This window comes from Mobula hypostoma, chromosome 1 (assembly GCF_963921235.1).
Source record: "Mobula hypostoma chromosome 1, sMobHyp1.1, whole genome shotgun sequence".
NCBI classification, from domain to species: domain Eukaryota; kingdom Metazoa; phylum Chordata; class Chondrichthyes; order Myliobatiformes; family Myliobatidae; genus Mobula; species Mobula hypostoma.
The window spans coordinates 139,483,071-139,509,382 of NC_086097.1; the positions used below are offsets into that span (position 1 = coordinate 139,483,071).

A 26,312-nucleotide genomic window follows, 5' to 3' on the forward strand; every position below is an offset into this window, starting at 1 on the left:
CAGGGATGGCCACATCCTATAAATGTTTTTTGAGGAATTGATGAAGATGATGAGGGTTGGGCTGTGGATGTTGTTGACAAGGACTTCAGTACTGTAATGCTGTTATTTATTGACATACAGCATGGAATAGGCCCTTCAAACCACTCAGCCCAGCAATCACCTAGCCTAATCAAGGGATAATTTACAATGAGCAATTAATCTACCAACCGGTACATCTGTGAGAGGAAACTACAACACCTGGAGAATACCCACAGTCATAAGGAGAATGTACAAACTCCTTACAGGCAATAGCAGAATGACCAAGTCTCGCATGGTAAATTAAGCTAGAAGATTAAGGTGCAATAGTTCCATGGAGATTTGGTAATTGGATTCAACATTGGAATGGGATAGAAAACGGGGGTAGTAGTGGAAGAGTGATATTCTGAATGGAGGTCTGACCAATGGTGTTCCACAGGGATCAACACTGGGACCTCTTGTCTCTGAGGTACATATATGAATTAAACATATTAAACAATTTCCCCCAGGATCGATAAAGTATGACTATAATGGTAGGCTGATACGTAAGTTTACAGATGACAGAACATCTGAGGAAGTTGTGGATAATGAGGAAGATTGTCAAAGGATTTAATGGGATACTGACCCATTGGAATTGCGCCAAATATGGTTTAATCTAGATGTGTGTGAAGTGCTTTTCCACTTCCAGAGGACAGAGGAAGGCATACAGTAAATGACAGGACCATTGAGATCATTGATGTATAGAAGGATCTTGAACTGAAAAACTATATTTCCATGAAAATGGCAACAGAAATAGATAGTGTAGTTCAAAGTACATTTATTATCACGTATACATTATACCTTGAGATTAGTCTCCTTACAGGAAGCTACAAGAAACCCAGAAGAACCCATAAAAAAAATACCCAACAGCCAATGTGTAATAAAAGCAAGCAAACAGCATTTAGAACAAAAATGAGTCCTCAGACACAAAGCCTGGAGCAGTCCCAGAGCCTCATCCTCAGTGCAACGAAGAGCAGAATAAACGTCAGCGAGCAGAACTGGCCCAACCCTTACCTTGGGTCCTGATACCCTCCCTTTTCAACACATCCGGACCAGCGTTTAAATCTTCCAAATGTCAGGTCCTTCCTCGCTCTCAGATCTGGCCCTGTTGCATCAATACCTGGACTCCACTGCTACGCTCCAGCACATACACGACCTTTCCAAATCGGTCCAGCTTAAATCAATCAAACCTCGCTCTCAGTTTAGATGGATGGGCTCCAAATTTGCCTCTCCTCCACTCCGACTCCTCCTCGAATGTGCTTCGACTTTGCCGGCTCTCCCTCGAACGTGCCTCGACTTTGCTGGCTCTCCCTCGAACGTGCCTCAACTTTGCCGGCTCTCCCTCGAACATGCCTCGACTTCGCCAGCTCTCCCTCGAACGTGCCTCGACTCGCACCCCAATGCTTTGACCCATAACTCAGCCTCCCCTTCCCTCTCTTCTTGTAAGTTATCATATACCACAATTTTTCCAGAGAAAGTGCTATTAATAAAGTATGGTAAAGTAAAAACAGAATACAATATGCTTACCTGCATGGGTCTGGGGGTTCAGTAATAGAGTTGGAAAGTCATGCTGCAGCTTTATAAAACTTTGGTCTGGCCTCATTCGGAGTGTTGTGTGTGTTCTGGTAGACCCATTACAGGATGGATGAGGAGGCTTTGGATAAAGAAGTTGTTCACCAGGCTGATGCTGCGAGGAGAAGCTGCACAAACTTGGATTGTTTTCTGTGGAACATGAGAGGATGAGGGGCAATCTGACAGAAGTTTATAAAATAATGAAAAGCATGAATATGGTAGATAGTCAGAGCCTTATTCCCAGGGTGGAAACATTAATACTTGAGGTTTAAGCTCAGAAGGACAAAGTTTTAAAAAATTGCAAGACAAGTTTTTTTTTGAAAACACTATGCACTGCCAGGGGTGGTGGTGGAAGTACATGCAACAGCAATATTTAGGAGGCATTTGGACAAACATGAACAGACTGGGAATGGAGTAATAAGGATCATGTACCGACAGATGGGGTTTGTTTAAATTGGGATTATGGTCAGCACATACAGTGGGTTGAAGAGCCTGTTCCTGCACTGCATTCTATGTTCAGTACTGGAGGAGCCTCTGATGCCTGCGTCGCTGAGGAGCTGAAAAGGAGAGAAGGAACCAACTGGACAAAGGAAGGAGGAACTGCAGGAGAGGAGAACAGGAAGAGAAAGCTGGGTTTTGAGGTGAAGGGCTGTAAAATAATCAGGAATGAAGGGAATACTTCCTGGGTCATGGGATGTGGGCGAAGGGAGATATGTTAAAGAAAGAATGTAAATAAACACAGTAACTGAGCTCTCTGAAGCAGAATCGGGTCCTTTCAAATCCCTGAACCCCACGGTGGCCCACAGGATGAAGAGGGGAGGATATGGAGAGTGTGACCAGAATCAGGGTGCATCGGTGACCCAAAAAAGGTTTGGGAATTCTGTGTCTGCTAAGGGATTCAGATGCCACAGATGTGTTCATCTGCAAGAAACAAGACAAATCTGGTAACTAAAGAAATGCCTGTGCTGTGAGAGACAGGGAACATTATCATCAGGGTCTCCACTACTACTTCATCCTATGGTCAGAGCTACTGACCAAATCTGCCCGGATTCCATCCCCTCAGAGGCACTTCAGGACATGACCTTCACACTCCAGCTCCCAGAGGAGTGCAGGGAGTAGCAGAAACACCACACGTGGGTCTATTCTGACCTCATTAAAGGCTTGGAGTCCATCAGTAACCTCAAGACCCACAGAAATCTGTTTGCCGGGTGTTTGGTCCAGGATTGCAAGTAATCTGTGATCATAGCCACAAATTCACAGCTGAGATTGGGGAGAGGGGTCAGCAGACAAGAGGATAGGTGGTAAGTGGGCTGCACAGAGGAAGAAAGGTCTATCGATGGAAGTTGGGGGGGGGGGGATTGGAGCCAGTGGATTGATCAGAGACAGGCATGGTAAATATGGAGAGTTCATGTAGACACTTATCAGGAAGGTGGAGACCCCTGCCCCAGGTTAAGTGCCTTTCTGTTAGCACCAACGTTCTCAGTTACTAACCCCCTGTGTTCACGTGCAGTCAAACTTTATTGCAACAGTAAATGAATTCTGTGGCCTCTTGGTGGTCTTGTTCCCTCTTCTCTGACCCAAGAATGGTCCTCTGAGGCCAAGGAACTCCCCACATTATTACCAGTCAGTGCCATGGCCAGAGGTTAGAACAACTCCTGGAAGCACTAAGTGAGAATACACCACAGAAGTTGCTCTCGACGACATAGGAAATTCCCAACACCACTTCACAGAGGTGGAAGCTCCCTGTATCCCAAATGAAGTTTATTGCTTTTATATCATCCCGAGCTCTATATAAATAAGGAATCAATGTTATGTCAAATGCAAACTCATCCTTCTGTTTACATTACTCAAAAACATCACATTGCAGCAGGAAGCACTGACGTCATCACAACATCATTTTATTATGTGACTCTGTACAATACAAACAGAAATACAGAGATGGGTAACATGTATACAGCTAGATGTGACTCCCTCCCTCCCCTCCCACCCCCTCCTCTAACACCCAGAGGCCATGAATCCACTGAGCATGGAGAAGCAAGCTTGACTGCCCTTATAACTGGAGAAGGTGCTTTAATAGCTCCAGAGCATACAGGAAATGCAGCACTTTAGTCAATTACAATAAAATGCAAGAGAATGCAAGTTCTTCACTCTTCCTCCACTTCCTAACATACAAAAGCTATGCTTTTTTTGAAAGTTTTTCCAACGTTTCTGGGCAATAACTGAAATATCTAAATTAATTGTTACAGTAAATGAAGCAATTACAAAAAGTTAATGTTTTACTAGAGACATTAATTATTGAATAAAAACAGAAAAAATCTAAGACAACACATTACATAAGTGGCTGAGCCTGTTAGTTTAAATATTTCTGGATGTTTTGGGGAAGGAACAGTGAAAGGTGGAAGAAAAGATGTTGGCCATGAACCAGAATGAGTTGGACAATCTCTGCTCTATTCACATCAGATACACTGGTGTTGGTTCTTAAAGCAGAGTATAACTACAACAAATTATAAGACTGTTTCTTCTAACCATCTTTCAAAGTTCTTACATCTGTGGAAGAACAGACAATATTCTGTAAACAAACCACCAGAACATGATTGCATAACAGGAATACATTAATTGGCATAAAAAGGGAGGCATCAGGTTCTTTAAAAAAAATTCAGATGTTGTGTCTCTACATACAATACACCCCAGGTAACGTGAGACTTGTCTAAGTTCCTATACCAGAGACTACAAATAGAAATTAATGTACATAGTATTAAGTTGGCCATTTCACATGCTAATACATTAACATTATAGAGATAATGGGTGCAAAGTTGAATCCTTTCAACAAAAAAATTATGTCCAGGGCTGGCAAATTGGCAAGTACATAATTGGTGGCCTTCAAATGTTTAAAAGATCTTCCCTTTCTTCTTGTTCTTTTCCAAGGTCCTTTGAAAGAAAAAACACAAAGATCAGCATGCTATGATGGCACAAGCAAACAAACCAAGGACAATGTCAGAGGACGGCCTTGTTGAAGTCCAAGAACAAAGTACCTGACCTGGTTTCAGACTGCTGCATACCTGAACACATTCAATTACAATGTGCAGGCAAGGAAACACCTCCTCCTATATATGGAGGTGGCAGAGCAGCCAGCCAGCACATAAGGTTGTTTGTTGGTGACACAGCCTGAGGTTTGGGTGCTTTTCGGCTCCTTTTCAGTGGGCTGCAGTGTGAGGCCAATAAAAAAGGAAGGTGAAAGCTGAGCAGCTATTGTGCAAATGGGGCAGTGGTCCAGCTTTGGCTCAACAGGCTTTGATGAGAACAGACATGAACAAGCACAGGCTGAGGTTCCAAGCAAATCTTTTTTTTGTTCTGTTAGTACATAGCTAGTGTGCTGACCCTGGGCCCAGAGGTAGTGGTATGTCATTTGGGTGAGATGTGGGAACTCTGGAAGACCACCAGTCTGCCTGATAACTACATCTGTACAAAATGCCTGGCGCTGCAGCTCAAGGAACCGCAGCTGCAGCTCAAGGAACCGCAGCTGCAGCTCAATGACCTTCGGCTCATATGGGAAAATGAGGAGGGGACAGATAGGAGCTACAGGGAGGCAGCTACTCCTCAGTTGCAGGAGTCAAGTACCTGGGTGACTATTAAGAGAGGGAAATTAAACAGACAACAAGAGAAGAATACCCCTGTAGCCGTTCAGTGTACCGCTTTGGATACTGTTGGGGAAGGGTGTGGGGGGAACCTATCGGGTGGAGAAAGCCACAGTGACCGGGGGTCTCTGAAACTGGCACTGTAGTTCAGAAAGGAATATGGGAAAAGAGAAGTACTGTAGTGATAGGGGATGACATAATTAGTGGAGCAGAAAGCAGATAGTATGCTGCCTCCCAGGTGCTAGGGTCAGGGATGTCTCAGAAAGGGTCCACAACATTCTAAAGGAGGAGGGTGAACAGCTGGAAGTCGTGGTACATAATGGTGCCAACAACATAGGTAGAAAAAGGCAGGAGTTACTGAAGATAGAATATAGAGCGTTAGGTATGAGACCTACAGAGCAGTGATCTCTTGATTGCTCCCTGTGCCACATGCCAGTGAAAGCAAGAATAGGATGATTTGGCAGATGACTACTTGGCTGAAGAATTGGGGCAAGGGGCAGGGTTTCAGATTTCAGGATCATTGGGATCTCATCTAGGGAAGATGTGATCTGTAGAAAAAGGACAGATTACACCTCAACCCAAGGGAAACCAATATCCTTGCAAGCAGGTTTGCTAGAGCTGTTGGAGAGGGTTTAAACTAATTTGGCAAGGGGGTGGGAACGAGGGTGATAAGGCTGAGGATGGGACATTTGGTATACAACTAAATGCAGTGTGTAGTGAGACTGAGGAAGGAGAAGCAAATGATAGGGCAAAATTGCAGTCAGTGAGATGAGCTGGTGTAACTTGGGGGCCCAAATCTAAAAGGATAATGAACACAGGTCTGAAGGTATTATATTTAAAAACATGCAGTATATGGAATAAGGTGAATAATCCTGAGGCGCAGTTAGAGATTGGCAGGTATAATGTTGTTGGCATCTCTGAGTCATGGCTGAAAGAAGAACATAGTTGGGAGCTTAACATCCAAGGATGCACATTGTATCGAAAGGACAGGAAGAGAGGCAGAGGGGGTGGGGTGGCTCTTCTGGTAAAAATGAAATCAAATCTTTAGAAAGAGGTGACATGGGATCAGAAGATGTAGAATCCTTGTGGGTAGAGTTAAGAAACTGCAAGAGTAAAAAGACCCTGTTGGGAGTTATATGCAGGCCTCTGAACAGCAGCCAGGATGAAAGGGCAATGTTGCAATATCATGGGGGATTTCAATATTCAGGTAGATTTATGAGATTACTTTTTAGAGCAGCTCATGGTTGAGTCCACTAGGGGAACGGCAATTCTGGGTTTTGTGTTATGCAATGCCCCAGGTTACATTAGGGAGTTTACGGCAAATTAACCCTTTGGAGGCAATGATCAAAAAATGACAGAATTCACCCTGCAGCTTGAAAGCAAGAAGCTAAAATCAGATATATCAGTATTAGAGCAGAAGAAAGGGAATTACAGAGGCATGAAGGAGGAGCTGACCAATGTCGATTAGAAGAGGACACCAGAAGGGATGATGACAGAACAACAATGGCTGGTGTTTCTGAGGGAAATTTGGAAGGCACAGGAAAAGTACATCCCAAAGAAGAAGTATTCTAAACAGAGGATGAGGCAACTGAGGCTAAGTGAAGTCAAAGACAATATAAAAGCTAAAGAGAGGGCCTAAATTATAGCAAAAATTTGTGGAAAGGTAGAGGATTGGGAAGCTTTTTAAAAAACAACAGAAGGCAACTAAAAAAGCCATACAGGGAGAAAAGATGAAACATGAAGGTAAGAGAGCCAATAGTATAAAAGAGAATACAAAAAGCTTTTTTCAGATATAGAGTAAAAGAGAAACAAGAATGGAGATAGTAATGTGGCACAAAGAAATGGTGGAGGAACTAAGTATCTTGCGTCAGTCTTCATTATGGAAGACAACTAGAAAAATACCAGAAATGTGAGAGAGTCAGGGACATAAGTGAGTGTTGTTATTACTAGGGAGAAGATGCTTGGGGAGATGAAAGGTCTGAAGGTAGATAAATCATCTGGACCAGATGGACTACACCCCAGAGTTCTGAATGAGGTAGCTGAAGAGATTGTTGAGGCTTTAGTAATGATCTTTCAAGAACCACTAGAATCTGGAATAGTTCCTGGGGACTGAAAGTTGCAAATGTCACTCCACTCTTTAAGAAGGGAGGAAGGTAGAAGAAAGGAAATTATAGGCCAGTTAGCTTGACTTCAGTGGTTGAAAAGATGTTGAAGTCTATTATTAAGGATGAGGTTTCAGAGTACTTAGAAGCACATGATAAACTAGGCTAAAGTCAACATTGTTTTGTAAAGGGGAACCTTGCCTGACAAATCTGTTGGAATTCTTCGAGGAAATAATAAGTAAGATAGACAAACGAGAGTCAGCAGATATTGTTTATTTGGATTTTCTGAAGGCCTTTGACAAGGTGCCACACGAGGCGCTTACCAAGATAAGACCCCATAGTATTACAGGAAAGGTACCAGCATGGCTTGAGCATTAGCTGACTGGCAGGAGGCAAAAAAATGGGAATAAAGGGGGACTTTTCTGGGTTGGCTGTCGCGGAGACTAGTGGTGTTCTGCAGGTTCAATGTTGGGACAGGTTCTTTTCACTTTTTATGTCAATGATTTGCATGAAGGAATTGATGGCCAAGTTTGTGGACAACACACAAAAAAGTGGAGAGATATATAATATTGAAGAAGGGTGTCTGCGAAAGGACTTAGATTGGGGAATGGGCAAAGTGACAGATGGAATATGCTGTAGAGAAGTGCATGGTTACGCACCTTGGCAGAAGGAATAAACGTGTGGGCATGTGTTTTCTAAGCGGGAAAAAAATTCAAAAATCAGAGGAGCAAAGGGACTTGGGAGACCTCATGCAGAATTCCCTAAATGTTAATTCGCAGATTGAGCTGGTGGTAAGGAAGACAAATGCAATGTTAGGATTTATTTTGAGAGGATTACAATACAAAAGCAAGAATGTAATGCTGAGGCTTTAAAAGGCATTGGTCAGACCACACACAATACTGTGAGCAGTTTTAATTTCCTGATTTAAGAATGGGCATGCTGGCATTGGAGAAGGTCCAGAGGAGATACACGAGAATGATCCTAGGAATGGAAAGGTTAACATATGAGGAGCATTTGATTGTTCTGGACTTGCACTTGCTAAAGTTTATAAGAATGGAGGGGAGGGAATCTCATTGAAACCGATCTAATATTGAAAGGCCTAGAAAGAGTGGATGTGGAGAGGATTTTTCCTATAGTGAGGGAGTCTAGGACCAGAATGCACATCCTCAGGATTAAGGGATGTCCATTTAGAGCAGAGATGAGGAAAAATTTATTTCGCCAGAATGTGGTGAATCTGTAGAATTCATTTCCACAGACTGTGTAGGCCAATTCATTGGATATATTTAAAACAGAGGTTGATAGGTTCTTGATTATTTAGGTTGTCAAAGGTTATGGGGAAGAAGGCAGTAGAATGAGGTTGATAGGGATAATAAATTAGCTGTGATGGAAAGGCACAGACTCAATAGGCCATGCATCAGGACAGAGAGTCTAGAGTGGACATACTGTAGTCAGTCAAAAGAGGTGAGGGGACGGATGAGGTAGGAGCTGGCAACTGATAGTTGGTTCTAGGTGGGGCGGGGGTTGACAGGCAGATGGAATCAGATGAGGAGGAAGGTGACTGAGGCTGGAGACTACAAAGGGCTGCACATGATATCTGATAAGGAAGGAAGGTCAGTCAAGCTAAGAGAGGGATGGGGAGTGCAGTGGACGACAGAGAAATGGAACCAAGTGGGAAAGAAACTGGGAAATGTGTCTGGGCTGACTGGAAAGAAGGGAATGTGAGAGATAATCTGAGGCAATCAGAAGGAGTGAGAAAAGAATACCTGATTACCTGAAATTGGAGAATTCAATCTTCATTGTCATTGGGTTACAGGTATCTAGGTGGATTGAAAGTGCTGTTCCTCTAGTTTACACTTGTGGAGAATGATATGGGAATTAAAATTGTTAACAACCAGGAGCTGAAGGTGACCAAGAAGTCATCCAGTGTAAGCCTGCTCTCAGCAATGTAAAGCTGGTCACATTGAGAGCACCAAATTAAGTAGACTAGACTGGAGGAGGGGTACGTAAATCTTTGTTTCAACTGTAATGGTTACGAGGCAAGGGGGATGATGTAGGGACTGAGTTTACACCTCATAAAGCAGGGTAAAATTTGTTGCTGCTCCAAGGTGACATGGTTTCAATGAGAGATTATACAGCAATCTCATCTTTTCACTCAGATAGATGTAGAGGATCCCCAAGACATGCCTGGCTAGTAATTTCCTGCAGCCAACACTTCTTCCCCATTATTTTCAGACTGTTGTGCGTGGGGAATTTACTATGCACAAATTTGGTAGTAGTCTACGCTCCACAAATAATTCTCCAGACTTAATGGGCTGAAAACCACAATCAGCTCAAGGCCTCTTCTTCCTTTCAGTCATGGCCATTGGAGATGTGTGCAACAAACTTGATGGAAGACTATTAGCACAAAGGGCAAAAATACAAAGGATACAAAAGTACTTCTGGCAAATCCTTTTTTCCTGTTATGTCAATAACCCCAATGTAGATATGACAATAAACCCAACATGACATGTTAATAGGAGCATCAAGATTATAATCACAAAATGGTCAGACATGCTATTCTTTGACGGTTCTGATGACCACCTGAACAATCAAACCGAGTGGATTTACTGAGCCTGGACCGGGGACGATGATGATCAAGGTCAGTGTCATATTAAAGAAAATGGTCCAGGCATTTGTTAATGGAAATCTAGATCAGAGAATCTGACTGAGTTTGTCCAACAAGTATGGCTTCTCTAATTTTGACTGAGGCACTGGCATTTTGTGGTTGGGACACAAAACACAACAGCTGGGGTGCTATCTAGTCTCTGTACCTATCTAGAAAAATGATATTCCAGGAAAGGCTCATAGCATTCATAGCAGTAGAGGGAGCAAACTAGTTACTGAAGAGGTTTCAGTTACCGAGGCCATGTCCTTTGCAACTAAATCCAGGATATGATTATTCTTCTTAAATTACTGAATCATCCAACAGACAAGAGTACCTATGTGGGAGCTATACGTTCAGATTCCTAGAGACCCAGTTGTTTAGTGGGAGACAAAGAAAAGCTCTGACTAGCCCTCCTGAAATGGTTGAAGCAAGTAGTGACATGCTCCAGCATAAGTAGAGCTATTTTCTTCATTGGCTGAAGTCGTGATGCATGTTGGCACCAACGACATAGGCAGGAAGAGGGATGAGGTCCTGCAGTGTGAGTTTCGGGAACAAGGCAGAAGGCTGAAGAACAGGACCTCAAGGGTGGAGTTCTCAGGATTGCTTCCAGCACTACATGATAGTGATGGTAAGAATTGGGGGAGATGGCAGTTTAATGCGTGGCTGAGGAGTTGGTGCAGGGAGCAGGGTTTTAGATTTTTGGATCATTGGGATCTCTTCTGGGGAAGGTGGGACCTGTACAGATTGGATGGGTTGCACCTGAACTCGAGGGGGAGCAATACCCTTGCAGGTAGGTTTGCTAGCATGGTTCAGGATGGGATCTGGAGCGATAGAGCAGTGAAAGAAGTGCATGGCATAAAGCCAGATCTAACATATAGAGAGGCTTTGAGGAAAGAGAAGCAGAATAAACAGTGTAAAGGTAGGAAGGTAGAAGGGCTAAAGTGCATGTACTTCAATGCAAGAAGCATCAGGAACAAAGGTGATGAACTGAGAGCTTGGATACATACGTGGAATTATGATGCATTGGCCATTACAGAGATTTGGCTGGCACCAGGGCAGGAATGGATTCTCAATATTCCTGGATTTCAGTGCTTTAAAAGGGATAGAGAGGGGGGAAAAGGGGAGGAGGGGTGGCATTACTGGTCAGGGATACTACTACAGCTGCAGAAAGGGTGGGTAATGTAGCAGGATCCTCTTTTGAGTCAGTATGGGTGGAAGTCAGAAACAGGAAGGGAGCAGTTACTCTATTGGGAGTATTCTATAGGCCCCCTGGTAGCAGCAGAGTTACCAAGGAGCAGATTGGGAGGCAGATTTTGGAAAGGTGCAAAAATAACAGGGTTGTTATCATGAGTGACTTTAACCTCCCTAATATTGATTGGCACCTGATTAGTTCCAAGGGTTTGGACGGGGCAGAGTTTATTAAGTGTGTCCAGGATGGATTCCTGTCACAGTATGTGGACAGGCCGACGAGGGGGAATGCCATACTAGATCTAGTACTAGATAATGAACCGGGTCAGGTCACAGATCTCTCAGTGGGTGAGCAACTGGGGGCAGTGACCACCGCACCCTGGCCTTTAGCATTATCATGGAAAAGGATAGAATCAGAGAGGACAGGAAATTTTTAATTGGGGAAGGGCAAATTATGAGGCTATAAGGCTAGAACTTGCAGGTGTGAATTGGGATGATGTTTTTGCAGGGAAATGTACTATGGATATGTGGTCGATGTTTAGAGATCTCTTGCAGGATGCCAGGGATAAATTTGTCCGGGTGAGGAAGATAAAGAATGGTAGGGTGAAGGAACCATGGGTGACAAGTGAGGTGGAAAATCTAGTCAGGTGGATGAAGGCAGCATACATGAGGTTTAGGAAACAAGGATCAGATGGGTCTATTGAGGAATATAGGGAAGCAAGAAAGAGCTTAAGAAGGGGCTGAGAAGAGCAAGAAGGGGGCATGAGAAGGCCTTGGTGAGTAGGGCAAAGGAAAACCCTAAGGCATTCTTCAATTACGTGAAGAACAGAAGGATGACAGGAGCGATGGTAGGACCGATTAGAGATAAAGGTGGGAAGACGTGCCTGGGGGCTGTGGAAGTGAGCGAGGTCCTCAATGAATACTTCTCTTCGGTATTCACCAATGAGAGGGAACTTGATAACAGTGAGGACAATATGAGTCAGGTTGATGTTCTGTAGCATGTTGATATTAAGGGAGAGGAGGTGTTGGAGTTAGGGATAGTCCAGGAATTATAGACCAGTGAGCCTTACGTCTGTGGTGGGAAAGCTGTTGGAAAAGATTCTTAGAGATAGGATCTATGGGCATTTAGAGAATCATAGTCTGATCAGGGACAGTCAGCATGGCTTTGTGAAGGGCAGATCGTGTCTAACAAGCCTGATAGAGTTCTTTGAGGAGGTGACCAGGCATATAGATGAGAGTAGTGCAGTGGATGTGATCTATATGGATTTTAGTAAGGCATTTGACAAGGTTCCACATGGTAGGCTTATTCAGAAAGTCAGAAGGCATGGGATCCAGGGATGTTTGGCCAGGTGGATTCAGAATTGGCTTGCCTGCAGAAGGCAAAAGGTTGTGGTGGAGGGAGTACATTCGGATTGGAGGGTTGTGACTAGTGGTGTCCCACAAGGATCGGTTCTGGGACCTCTACTTTTCGTCATTTTTATTAGCGACCTGGATGAGGGGGTAGAAGAGTGGGTTGGCAAGTTTGCAGACGACACAAAGGTTGGTGGTGTTGTGGATAGTGTAGAGGATTGTCAAAGATTGCAGAGGGACATTGATAGGATGCAGAAGTGGCAGATGGAGTTCAACCCAGAAGTGTGAGGTGGTACACTTCGGAAGGACAAACTCCAAGGCAGAGTACAAAGTAAATAGCAGGATACTTGGCAGTGTGGAGGAGCAGAGGGATCTGGGGGTACATGCCCACAGATCCCTGAAAGTTGCCTCACAGGTAGATAAGGTAGTTAAGAAAGCTTATGGGGTGTTAGCTTTCATAAGTCCAGGGATAGGGTTTAAGAGTTGCGAGGTAATGATGCAGCTCTATAAAACTCTGGTTAGGCCACACTTGGGAGTACTGTGTCCAGTTCTGGTCGCCTCACTATAGGAAGGACATGGAAGCACTGGAAAGGGTACAGAGGAGTTTTACCAGGATGCTGCCTGGTTTAGAGAGTATGCATTATGATTAGAGATTAAGGGAGCTAGGGATTTACTCTTTGGAGAGAAGGAGGATGAGAGGTGATATGATAGAGGTATACAAGATATTAAGATGAATAGATAGAGTGGACAGCCAGCCCCTCTTTCCCAAGGCACCACTGCTCAATACAAGAGGACATGGCTTTAAGGTAAGGTGTGGGAAGTTCAAGGGGGGTATTGGAGGAAGGTTTTTCACTCAGAGAGTGGTTGGTGCGTGGAATGCACTGCCTGAGTCGGTGGTGGAGGCAGATACACTAGTGAAATTTAAGAGACCACGAGACAGGTATATGGAGGATTTTAAGGTGGGGGCTTATATGGGAGGGTTTGAGGGTCAGCACAACAATGTGGGCCTAAGGGCCTGTACTGTGCTGTACTATTCTATGTTCTATGTTGAATTTAGTGCCCTGAAATGCCGCGCTGCAAACGCTGGTGGACTGAGCACAGAGGGAGGAGTTGGTGCCCAAGGAGCTAACTCAGGTGGGCCTTGGAATGGGAGCGTACCTTGTGGAATCCAGCTTTTGCTGCTCCAAGATGCGCTGCTGAGCCTCCCAGTTCTGCTTCTCATCTTCAAATTGGCGGCGCTTCTCCTCAAGCTCTTTGTGTTGTGCTTCTAAATTTTTCTTCATTTGTTCATGGCGTCGCTGGAGCTACGAGGCAAGGCACACAAATTAGCGCTCCCTCGCCCCACCTGATAGTCAGTGGCAGTTCATTGTTTACTGGAAACCAAGCCTTCATCTCCCAGACCGAAGCAAGGCACAAGGCTCTTTGAAGTCTCAGGCACAGCTGATGGGGAAGATGAGGACACCCTACAACCCTTTCCCACCTGCAACAATTACAATGTTATGTTAAACACACTAACAAGTTGTTACCAGCTCTATAAACTGCAACCTGGTATGAAGGCTGCAATGCATGCTATCGCAAGGAACTGCAAAGGGTTACAAATTCAGCCAGCTCCCTCATGGGAGCAACCTTCCCAATGAACATCAAGGGGCCATGCCTGAAGAAGGTGGCATCCATCACTGAGAGCCCTCATCATCTGGGACATGCCCTCTTGTAGTACCATCAGGGAGGAGGTACAGATCCTGAAGACTCAACACTCAACGATCCTGAAACAGCTTCTTCCCCTCCGCCATCAGACTCCTGAATGTTCCATGAACACTACCTCATTATTGTTGCACTATTTATGTATGTGGTCCAGAGCAATTTTATAGCTTTGTACTAACTGTTGCTACAAAGCAACAAACTTTTCATCATACCAATAAGAGGTAATAAATGTGATTCTGACACACAAGTCGCTGGTTGGCTACACTAATAACTGTAACTGATACTGATAAATGCAACTACTTATTCATAATAAAGGTCACAGAACAAGTAAACCTAACAAAAGCTGTAGCTTTGCTAATCCATTATCTTTTAAACTGTTGCCATCAATCCAACATGTGACTTGAATAAAAAACTTGCCTAAAAGATCACTTCTCTGGTTATTGACATGCTTAAGAAATTCATTTCAGATACTAAGATGTTCTCAACTCAAACAGCAGTATGTACAGAGATTATTTTTTATACTCTGAGGACAATAACTAGAAGGCCCTGCAAGCTTGCCACATATTTATATCATAGCTTCTGACATTTTACTGAAATCACATAGCCTTCCAAACTCAAACTAAAATGTCACCTAAAAACCTGGAATTTAGACCAAGATTGGTAAAAGTCCCATTCACTACTTCACCAAGTTTAAGATTCACAGCAACATTCTGTTTGCTGCATTAACTGCCCTCCAAAGAGGCTAAGCAAATATTCCATTATATCCAGCAACTACAGATGACTGTACTGACTGTAGTGTTTCAAGGAAGCAAAGGGCACTTTTCTAGGGCGGTAGCAGTGATCAATAAACACTGGTCTAACAGCAGCCACAAAGAATTACGTTTTAAATATATGCCAACAAGCTCACAGTTTTAGTACATATTCCATCGGGCAAAATAATTCAATGGTAAAGAAACCTTACATGTTCATTCCTTGGCAAATCAATACAAAAACATCATCATTCTGAAATCCAGACACATTGCTAATCACAGTATTCTTAAGTGCTGTTACCTCTGCCTCAGAATCTTTCAGCTTCTGTATCTTCTCTTTGACTTTCATTTCAAAGACTTGTTCCATTTCCATTTCCATCTTCTTCATCTTTGCCACGTGTTCTCTCCGCTCTTCCTCCATCTGGGCTAGAGGGCTTCTGTAACCAGTAACCAGAATCTGTTAGCTTCACAATGTAAACACAATCTGAAAGCCAAATGAGTTTCAGGAGATGCGATTTCATAGTTTCAGAAGAAACCAAAATCAGAAAAACGTTTGGTGCCTCAGGCCACCCCTTCAATGGAGACAACTGTCCTCAGAATTCACACCAAACTCACAGGGATTGCAAACCTCTGGAGAAAACACACTTCTCCCTTCTACGTCAGAATGAAAAGTGGGAAAACCTTGTCCATAGTGAACAAATAAATAGGCACACAAGTTTCTAGGGCTTATTTAATACATGAAGTAGCTTTTCTTCATAGGACTGACACAACTTCTAGTTATTACAAACTTTTAACAAGCACTTAGAGACAGAGGAAGGGAGGTGGAATCAACCTGGTACAGGCTTGTAGTTAAACTGTCCCCAAAATGCAGAAAGGGAAAAAAAGAGCAGTTAATAGGTGGAAGATCAGACCAGTTCTTAATTTCAATCAGCATTCCCATTGAAATTTATTAGAGTACAACACAAAATATTACACTAATTGCATAACTGGTATGAAGACACATGAGACTGCAGAAATTGGAGTCAAGAACACAGAAATGCTGGAAGACTCGGCGGGTCGAGCAGCATCTGCGAAGGCTGAAAGGTGCAAGTCGACATTTCAGATTGAGATTCTACATCAGGGTTGATCTCACAATCAAGACTACCAGGATACATCAGTGGAACAGGCGGCCAGGAATTTGGTGGGGGGGGTGGTTGTTATGGTATAGAGGTTGATACACAAAACGTGCACACAGATGGAGGAGATTTTGTGCAGATGGAACCAGGTGGGGGGGTAGGCAGGTGGGAAAAGTGAACAAAAGATGAAAAAGATAACCCAACTCCTGTGCTCTCCACTCACCAGTCCACCTGGTTCTCTTATTCATCCCTCCCAGACCCTCCCCATCTCGTTCAACCTAACACACAGCCCCCTTTACACTCCTACTGTATATCCCAGTGATCTTTCCTGTTCCCCCTCAGTCTGATGCAGGCTCTCAACCTAAAAGGCTGACTTAACATCTTCTGCCTCCACAGATGCTACTTGATGCACTAAGTCCTAGCATTTTTTTTTGCACATAACTGCTATCTATTTTGATTCGGTAAGAATGGGAGGAGGAAGGAAATGTTTTGCATAACAATGAGCTCTCAATTTGGCTAGACACAAAACACCATATTCCGTCTGGGTAGCCTCCAACCTAATAGCATGAACATTGATTTTTCTAACTTCCAGTAACTTCCTCATCCTTACTCCTTCTTTTTCCATTGCCCATTCTGGTTACCCTCTCATCCCATCACCTCCCTCTGGTTCCCTTCCTCCTTCCCAGCTTCTTATTTCATTCCCCCCCACTCACCCTAACCCTATCACCTGCTAACGTACTCCACCCCACCCCCTCCACATTCTTATTCTGGCTTCTGCCCCCTTCTTTTCCATTTCAGATGAAGGGTCTCCACCTGAAACATCTCCACTGTTTATTTCCCTCCTTGACTTGCTGAATTCCTCCAGCATTTTGTGTGTTGCTCAAGAAAACCTCTTAATCTGTTTATGAAGATCGAGGTCAAAGTAACTTCACCTTAAAACTCAGTCATGAGGTTTTCCCCTCAGAGTTTTCAAAGTTAACAACCAGAAAACCAAAATCATATCACCCCCAGCAGCCCATCCATCAGACCTGATGAAGACAGAGGAAAAAGGGAATGCAACACCAGTCAGCGGTATCCTCAATACAAAGTCCCAAACACATCCTGATGGAAGGACATGGGTACAAAAGTAGAACAGAGGTGACAGGAATAAACAAATTAAGTTGTTTTGGTTAGTATTACTGTTGACCAATACTGGGGTTACACTATCTTGTGTCCTTTGACTAAAGTCATGAGGTTTTCTCTCTCCTAGATGACCATTGGAAGAATACAATCACAGCTTGGTCATTTCCATTCCACGTGCAGAAACTGCAGAATCATTTGCATCTCACTGGATCCATTCCACAAAAGGGAAATAAAAGTAAAATTTTCAGAGTAGGGTGGTACAGCAAAAGCAAGACTGTTGGTTTGGCCACCATTCCCAAAAAGGACTTGTCGAACTGTAAGAAGCAACAGGAAAGCAAAAAAGCAGTTCAAGAGCTCAGTAACACACGGGTGTTCAGTGGAACTTCCTCATCCTTCCTACCATGGGTTTGTCTGGAAGTACAGTTCACCAGCAGAGAGATTGCACAACTGATTGCTCCAAAAATGTTTAATCTCCTCTTGGTAATTCAATATTTCAGCCTTAAATTAAATATTGCATTTTTGTATTTTCATAATATTTGAATAATTCAGTAACTTCCCCTGCTAATTAGATAAGATTTGACAGAGGAAATTTTTGGAACAAGCAGTTTCCACCTTATTAGGAGATAACACCAAGTCCCACCCAATGCTTGAAAATTTATATGTTCTTGTCCAATGGTACTGAAATTCAAATTGTTGCTGACAAATGTTAAAAATGTTGTTTCAAGTAATTTAAACAACCACTTACATGCCTTCAACTGTGTCAAATCTAAAAAGAAAAACAGATACACAGACTCTTAGGATAAGGAAAACACAGCAAAATATTACATGGAGAGGTTATAAAGATGAAATAAAACATTTAAAATCTGACCTTATGCAATTTTATTCGATGTTGCAAATAAGTAAATGGAGAATATAACTCATATCTGTAACATTCTCAGATTTTCCATGTGACGTGCAAGGTACCTGTCATTAACCTATTCTGTCCTGCACAACGTAATTCAAAATGCAATTTTCAACTCTAAAACTACTGGGACAGTAAATGATGGGCAAATACTACACCACTAAAAAATTACCTTAATTGTCTGCTGCATGAAGCTTCATAGAAAAAATATTACACCTTATGATGTTGACAAGAGTTAAGAGCTGTGAAGTTTAATTGTAGCATACTACCTTGTACATCAAGGAATCTGAGAAGGTTGCGGCTTGGTTATTTTATTCACACTTTTCATTCCAAATTATTACAAGTTTTGGTTACTTATCAGTTTGAAAAATTATTTCAGCTTTAAAAGGACAGTATTTCTTCTGAGTGTGCCACTCAATTTGAAGTTTAAAGCCACAACAACCTCCAAATTGAAAACATTAAGAGTACTTGAATTATTGTATCCGTTAATAGTTTTACAAGGTCATGGAAATTTAGAAATACTGTCTTCAAACTCCATGTTTTTAAAAATGTGTATTTCCTTTACAGCATTCATAAACAAGAAAATGGTTAAGAAAATAGTTACGATTGTGGACCAGTCACAAAATACTAGTTCAGCACTTGTCCAAGAACTCAAACACAAAATGTAAACCTTCTTCAAACCACATGAAATTTGGGGTGTTTCAAGCATCAGAGACATCATAATGCTGATCATGGGGGCCTTTGCTCCCCATTTAAAATTCTTAGCAAGATTAAATTAATTTCAATTACAACAACTTTAGAATGGTGTGATACAAATGGTACTCTGTAAACAAATCTGATATTGATAGAAAATTGAGTTTTAACTTCCCTTTGCTGAAGTGTAGGGAGGAATTTAGAACCACAAGGTGGAAAATTAGTTTATCCCAGTGTAGGCATCTTCTCTGACCAGGAAAAGCAGTGTTGGATTTCACAGAAGTATGACTTTTGTGCCAGGATAAAAATTTGTAGGAAGAGCAGTTAATAAGAATGTGGGGAGGATAGAAAATAGGATTACTATAAGGTTTAGGACAAGGGCTTGACAGCCAATGTAGACTCAGGAGAGGGCCATAGGGCCTATTCCCATGCTGCATCACTCTATGACAATCATAGGAGCTTTTGTCCACTGACTCATCGGCTGAGAGGGCAGTACCCACTGCAAGAATTTGCCTGTCTAGCTAATTGCTCACATTTAAATAGCAGAGATGACTATGCAGTGAAATGGATAAACATTTGTGACACAAATAGCAATGTTTTCCTCAGATTATGAATCTGTGCATTAATCCTGCAGCAATGCATCTGTTCAGAGTGCTGTATTTCATTTAAAAGTAACTTCACATCTTGAATACATGCAGATGGACAACACAATCTGAATTGCAAGCCCCTCCTTACAGGCAGGGCAGAAGTACAAGAAACTTATATTGGTACTCATACGTAAAAAAATAAGCCAACAATTATTATTGAGGAAACTATTTCTCAGTAATTGACGAGAAGGGCCAAACTTTTGGGAAGCCATACGCTGGGTTAGAAAATGTTACTTAGGGGAATGGAACAAAGACAAAGTATTTTAAGCCAGGAGTTGCATAAGGTTGCCAGATGTCTGCTTACTAAAGACACCATTTTGTACACCAATGAACAGAAAGAATTTCCTTGAGATGTGTAAGACAAATCCAGCAACAGTTTCTGTAAAGAAGTTAACAAGTTCAGTGAAGGAACAACTGTAAAGAGAATAAAAGGTGTCTTACTTGGTTAACTGTCCTTTGTTTTTATTGTTATCAACGCCATTGTATGTAACTGCAGCCAACTTTCTGCTCCTGTAGTTTTCATAATGAACATTGTTGGTTACATCCTTCAGGTCCTGCATGTGGGTTCTGTGTAAAGCAGGGAACAAGGTTATGGCTAATGGATAATTAATAATCTTGGAATATCTTTGCAAATTAAGTTCCATAAGTACCACTAATATGTAACCAAGGTGATTAAAACAGCTTTCTTTTCATAAGACATGGAAGCAGGAGTAAGCCCATCAAGTCTGTGCCGCCATGTCATCATGGTTGATTAATTATCCCTCTCAACTCCTGCCTTCTCCCTGTAACCTTTGATGCCTTGACTAATCAAGAACCTATCACCCCCCGTTTTAAGTATACTCAACAACTTGGCCTCCGCAGCCACCTGTCACAATGAATTCCACAGATTCATTGCCTTCTGGCTAAAGAAATTCCTCCTCATCTCTGTTCTAAATGGACATCCCTCTAGTCTGGGGTTGTACCTTCTGGTCCTAGACTCACCCACTACAGGAACTGTCGTCCCTAAAACCACTCTATCCAGACCTCTCAATATTTGATTGGTTTCAATTAAATCCCACCCCCCACCCCCAAACTCCAGTGACTATAGGCCCAGAGTCATCAAATGCTCATCTGTTATCCCTTTCATTCCCGGGATCATTCTCGCAAACAACTTCTTTCTGGACCCTTTCTAATGCCAGCACTTTTCATCATTATGTGCTGTGTCATATGACGTGGGTGATCATGGTCTTATGACCATGATTGTTCTTGGCAAAATTTTCTACAGAAGTCATTTGCCATTGCCTTCTTCTGGGCAGTGTCTTTAAAGGATGGGAGTTGCGGTACATGGTTGCCTGTTAGGAGATGAATCTCAACATTGTATAATGTATACAAAAATTGATAATAAATGTACTTTGAACCAGTTGCTCACACAACCATCCACTACTTGCTCCCATGGCTGCATGTAAGCCTGACTGGGGGGCTAAGCAGGTGCCACACTTTGCCCAAGGGTAACCTATAGGCTAGCAGAAGGAAGAAGCACCTCCCTTGGTAGAGATGCATCTCCACCCCACCGATCTTAGACCCAAAACTGCTCACAATACTCTAGGTGTGGTCTGACCAATACCTTATAAAGTCTCAGCATTACGTCCTTGCTTTTGTATTCTAATCCTCCCAAAATGAACGCTATTATTTTGTGCCTTCCTTACCACCGACTCAACCAGCAACTTAACCTCTAGGGAATCCTGCATGAGGACTTCCAAGTTACTTTGCACCTCTAACTTTTTAATTTTCTCCATTTCAAAAATAGTTTGTGCCTACATTCCTTCTAGCAAACTTCATGACTATACACCTCTCGACACAATATTCCATCTACCACTTCTTTTGCCCATTCTCTCAATTGAGGTTCTTCCGAAGACTCACTGTTTCCTCAACACTACTCCACCTATCTTCGTATCTCCTGCAAATTTGGTCACAAAGCCATCAATTCTATCATTCAAATCATTCACATATAACGTGGAAAGAAGTGGTCTCAACACAGACCCCTCGGGAACACCACTAGTTACCGGCAGTCAACCAGAAAAGGACCCCTTTATTTACATTCTTTGCCTACTGCCAGCCAATCTTCAAACCATGCTAGCATCTTTCCTGTAATACCATAGACTCTTATCTTGTTAAGCAGCCTCATGTGCCGCACTTTGTCAAAGGCCTTCTGAAAATCCAAGTAATCAACTCTCCTTGTCTAGCTTAAGCAACACATACAAAATGCTGGAGGAACTCAGCAGGTAAGGCAGCATCTATGGAAATGCATGAACAGTCGACATTTCAGGCCGAGATCCTTCTTGAGGACAGCTTTGTCTATCTTGCCTGTTTATTTCCTCAGAGTTCCAACAGATTCGTCAGGCAAGAAAACCGTGTTGACTTTTGGCCTGTTTTATCATGTTCCTCCAAGTACCCTGAAACCTCATCCTTAATAATGGACTCCAACATCTTCCCATCCACTGAAGACAGGCTAACTAGTCTATAATTTTCCTTTCTTCTACCTCTTGAAGAGTGGGGCGACGTTTACAATTTTCCAGTCCTTCAGAACACTTGGAAGGTTATTACTAATGCCTCCACAATCCCTTCAGCTATCTCCTTCAGAACCCTGGGATGTAGTCCATCTGGTGCACCTTCATCTTTGGGATGCATCTATCCTGTACCTTCCGAAATACCCCCAGAAACTCACAGCCATTGCTGTTCTATCATCTTCCCTGCCAGTGTCCCCCTTCTCTTCTAAAGAGAATGCTTCTGTAATTCTCTTTACTCCATTATAATACTAAAACATCTGAGTTTATCTTCTCCCTCTCAAACTAGAGGGTGAATTCTATCATATTATAATCACTGCTTCCTAGTGGTTTCTATACCTTAAGCTCTCTAATTAAATTTGGTTCACTACACAACACCCAATACAGATTTGCCTTTCCCCCAGAGTTGCTGCACCACCAGTTGCTGAAAAAAAACATCTTGTGGGTGTTCTACAGATTCCGCCTTGGGATCCAGCGCCAACCTGATTTTTCGAATCTATCTGCATATTGAAATTCCCCATGACTATTGCAATGTTTTCTATCTCTGTTGTAAATTATAGCCCATATCCTTGCTACTGTTCGAAGGCCTGTATACAACTTCCATCAGGGTCTGTTTACCTTTGCAGCTTCTTAACTCTACACACAAAGATTCTACGCCTTTTCACCTGTCACCTCTAAGAACTTGATTTCTTTTTTTAAACCAACAGAGCCACCCCACACCCTTTGCCTACCTGGCTGTCCTTTTGAAACAAAGGATATCCTTGGAGGTCAAGCTCCCAAATTTGATCTTCTTTCAGCCACAACATCATACCTGCCAATCTCTAATTGTACTACAACATCATACATCTTATTCCATATTCAGCATATATTTAAATATCAACATCTTCAGTCCTGTATTCATCACCCTTTTCGATTTTGCCATAATACCATAAGATGTAGGAACAGAATTAGGCCATTTAGCCCATCAAGTGTGCTCCACCATTTCATCATGGTTGTTCCAGTTTTCCTCTCAGCCCCCATCTCATCTCCCTTCAAACCCTGACTAATCAAGAATCTATCAACCTCTGCCTTAAATATACATAAAGTCTTGGCTTCAACAGCTGTCTGTGGCAAAGAATTCCACACATTCACCTCTCTCTGGCTAAAGAAATTCCTCATCTCCATTCTAAAAGTACGCCCCTCTATTCTGATATTGTATCCTCTGATCTTAGATTCTCCCCATTCACTCGATCAAGTCCTTTCACCATTCGATAGGTTTCAATGAGGTCATCCTTTTTCTTCTGAATTCTACTGAATGCAGGCCCAAAGCAATCAAATGCTTTTCATATGACAAGCCACTCAATCCTGCAATCATTTTTGTGAACCTCCTTTGAACCCTCTCCAGTTTCAGCACATCCTTTCTGAGATATGGGGCCAAAAACTGCTCACAATACTCCAAGTGAGGCCTCACCAGTGCTTTATAAAGTCTCAACATTACGTCCTTGTTTTTATATTCTAGTCCTCTTGACATGAACGCTAACGTCACATTTACCATCCTCACCACAGACTTAACCAGCAAATTAACCTTTAGGGAGTCCTGCACAAGGATTCCACAGTCCCTTTGCACCTCAGTTTTTTGCATTTGCTCTCCATTTAGAAAATAGTCTACCCTTTCATTTCTTCTACCAAAGTGCATGACCATATACTTCCTGACACTGTATTCCATCTGCCATTTCTTTGCCCATTCTCCTAGTCTAAGTCCTTCTGTAGCCTCTCTATTTCCTCAAAGTTCCTGTCCCTCTACCTATCTTCATACCATCTGCAAACTTTGCAACAAAGTCATCAATCCCATCATCCATGTGATTGACATTTCATGCAAAAAGAATCGGTCCCAACACAGACCTCTGTGAAACACCACTAGTCACGCAGCCAACGAGAAAAGATTCCCTTTATTCCCACTCTGCCTCCTGCCAATCAGCCACAACTTTCTCCATGCTAGAATCTTTCCCGTAATATCACAGGTTCAGAGCTTGTTGAGCAGCCTCGTGTGTCACATTTCAACCCAGCTCACTGACTGTAATCATCTGCCTATCCTTCCTCATAGTCTTACTACACACATCATCTAGTTGTATACCAACTGCCCATTCCAGTTCCCACTCCCTGCCAAACTAGTGAAAATCCTCCCCAACAGTTCCAGCAAACCTGCCTACAAAGATATTGACCCCCCTTGTGTTTTTCTGTATAGATCTGTATAGACCTATTTTTCTGTATAGATCATACCTTCATAAGAGATCCAAATGATCCAGTAATCTGAAACCCTGCATCCTGCATCAACTCCTCAGCCATACATTCGTCTGCCAAATCATCCTATTCTTACCCTCATTAACATGGTGTACAGGGAGCAATCCAGTGATTACTGCCCTGGAGGTGCTGCTTTTCAACTTTCTGCCTATATTCTCTCTTCAAGACCTTTCTCCATTTCCTACCTGTGTCACTGGTATCAACACATAGCATGATTCATAGCTGCTCTCCCTCCACCATCCTGAGAATGCTGTGGACCCAATCTGAGACATCCCTGACCCTGGCACCTGGGAGGCAATATACTATCTGGGTGTGTCTTTCATATCTACAGAATCTCCAGCCTGCTCCCCTAACTATGGAATCTATGGAGGAGCCACAGGGGTACTGTGCTCGTATTTTTCTTTTTCTCTCTCTCTCACACACACATACACACAAACAGGCATCTGCCTCCTGTAACTCAGCGGTGACCACCTCCCAGTAGTTCCCTCTTATCCAGCACCTCCTCATCCTCCTATTTCAGCCAAGGTCATCGATTTTCAGCTCCAGTCCCTTAATACAGTCTTCGAGGAATTGCAGCTTGGTGCACTTTGTGCAGATGTACTTATCAGGGAGACCAGAAGTTTCCCAAATTTCCCACATCTCACACAAGAAACATATCACTAAATCTGGACACATTCTCAGAGCACTAGGAAAAAAACTTACTTGGAGCCTGCGTCTATGCATGCCCAAGCTTGCTGAGCCAAAGCCTGACCACTCTAACACTGCTCCACTCCAACAATGGCTGATCCGCTTTTACCTCCTTTCTTTTTATTGGCTCAAATAAAACTCACTCTTGACAAGACCTGCAATTATCAAATAGCTCTAGTTGTCGAAGATGTCATTCCCTCACTCACTACAAACAAGGATTCTATTCCAACGAGACTTACAGTATTCAATTGGCCCCCAAACTACAAGATGTTGCTTTCGCACTTACTACTTTAAACAAGATGGCGGCTGCAACCAATGGCGACATCCTGCAGACAGTTCCCGAACTACTAGTACTTCTTTTAAATATGCTACTTCTAAACTGCACGCGATTGGGGCCTGTAATTTACTAATTGATTATGTGTTTTGGGGCGCTTCTGCTGTCTCCAAAGGAGAGTGGAGCGTGTGGCCTGAAGGTGGAATGTGAACCCGTGATCAGGTCCATTACTCCTCACCAATTAAAGCATCAAATAAGATTATGATCGTAAATTAACATGGATGGGAGTGGGAGGCAAACAGGTCTTCAACGTTGTCTGCCTGCATTTGACCAGTCTCCCTCGCCTGCTCGCCTCTACCGGAGAAAAAGTGCAGGATCCTTTGTCATGCTGCGAGGTTTGAAGAGGACGACTCGTGGCTGTCGATTCACTTTGAGGGACTCTAGTTCCTGTTACATGTGTTTCTGGTTACTCCTTTTCACTATTTTTGTGAGAGTTGATTAGGGCGCCTTGGTGCAGACTGGCTCTGCGGCCTGCAGTAAATGAATGACACAGCACTCAACTCAACTGAACTAAACAATCCTGGACCATTTTGAGGACTCCATGATTTGATATTTAATATTCTGTGTTAAAGTCACTCTTTTGCCATATGCGCTATTTGTTCATTTTTTGCACATTGGGTGTTTGATGTTTTCTTTGAATGGGTTCCATGGTGTTTCTTTGTTTTGTGGCTGCCTGTGGGAAGATGAATCTCAGGGTTGTATACTGTACATTCTTTGATAATAAATGTACTTCGAAACTTTGACTCACTCCCAACAAGACTTCAGTTTTCAAATGACTCTGCAAGATGTCGCTCTCTTACTTGTTACTTCAAACAATAACTCACTCCCGATGACACTTGCAGTTTTCAAATGGTCCCCGCCCTGCAAGATTTTGCTCTCACTCGCTACTTTCAAACTATGACTTCAGATTTTCACCTTGGATATATAAAGCATTCAAGGTCACAATAAAATTAAAATTCTACTTTAACATATGCTGTCCTCATTCAAAGTGCTCA

General features: G+C 42.7%; 1 protein-coding gene across 1 annotated transcript in view; it reads right to left on the minus strand.

Moving 5' to 3' along the window:
• Positions 1 to 3,615: 3,615 nt before the first annotated feature.
• LOC134350951 (septin-7) overlaps positions 3,616 to 26,312 on the minus strand; it is a 124,555-nt gene continuing 101,858 nt past the window's right edge. Inside the window, exons 9-13 of the mRNA XM_063056827.1 lie at positions 19,915 to 20,040; positions 17,978 to 17,998; positions 15,297 to 15,432; positions 13,704 to 13,849; positions 3,616 to 4,554 (exon numbers count right to left, since the gene is read on the minus strand). Of these exons, the coding sequence (XP_062912897.1) occupies positions 4,515 to 4,554; positions 13,704 to 13,849; positions 15,297 to 15,432; positions 17,978 to 17,998; positions 19,915 to 20,040 (469 nt within the window). The 3' untranslated portion in view covers positions 3,616 to 4,514. The remainder of the gene's footprint in view (positions 4,555 to 13,703; positions 13,850 to 15,296; positions 15,433 to 17,977; positions 17,999 to 19,914; positions 20,041 to 26,312) is intronic.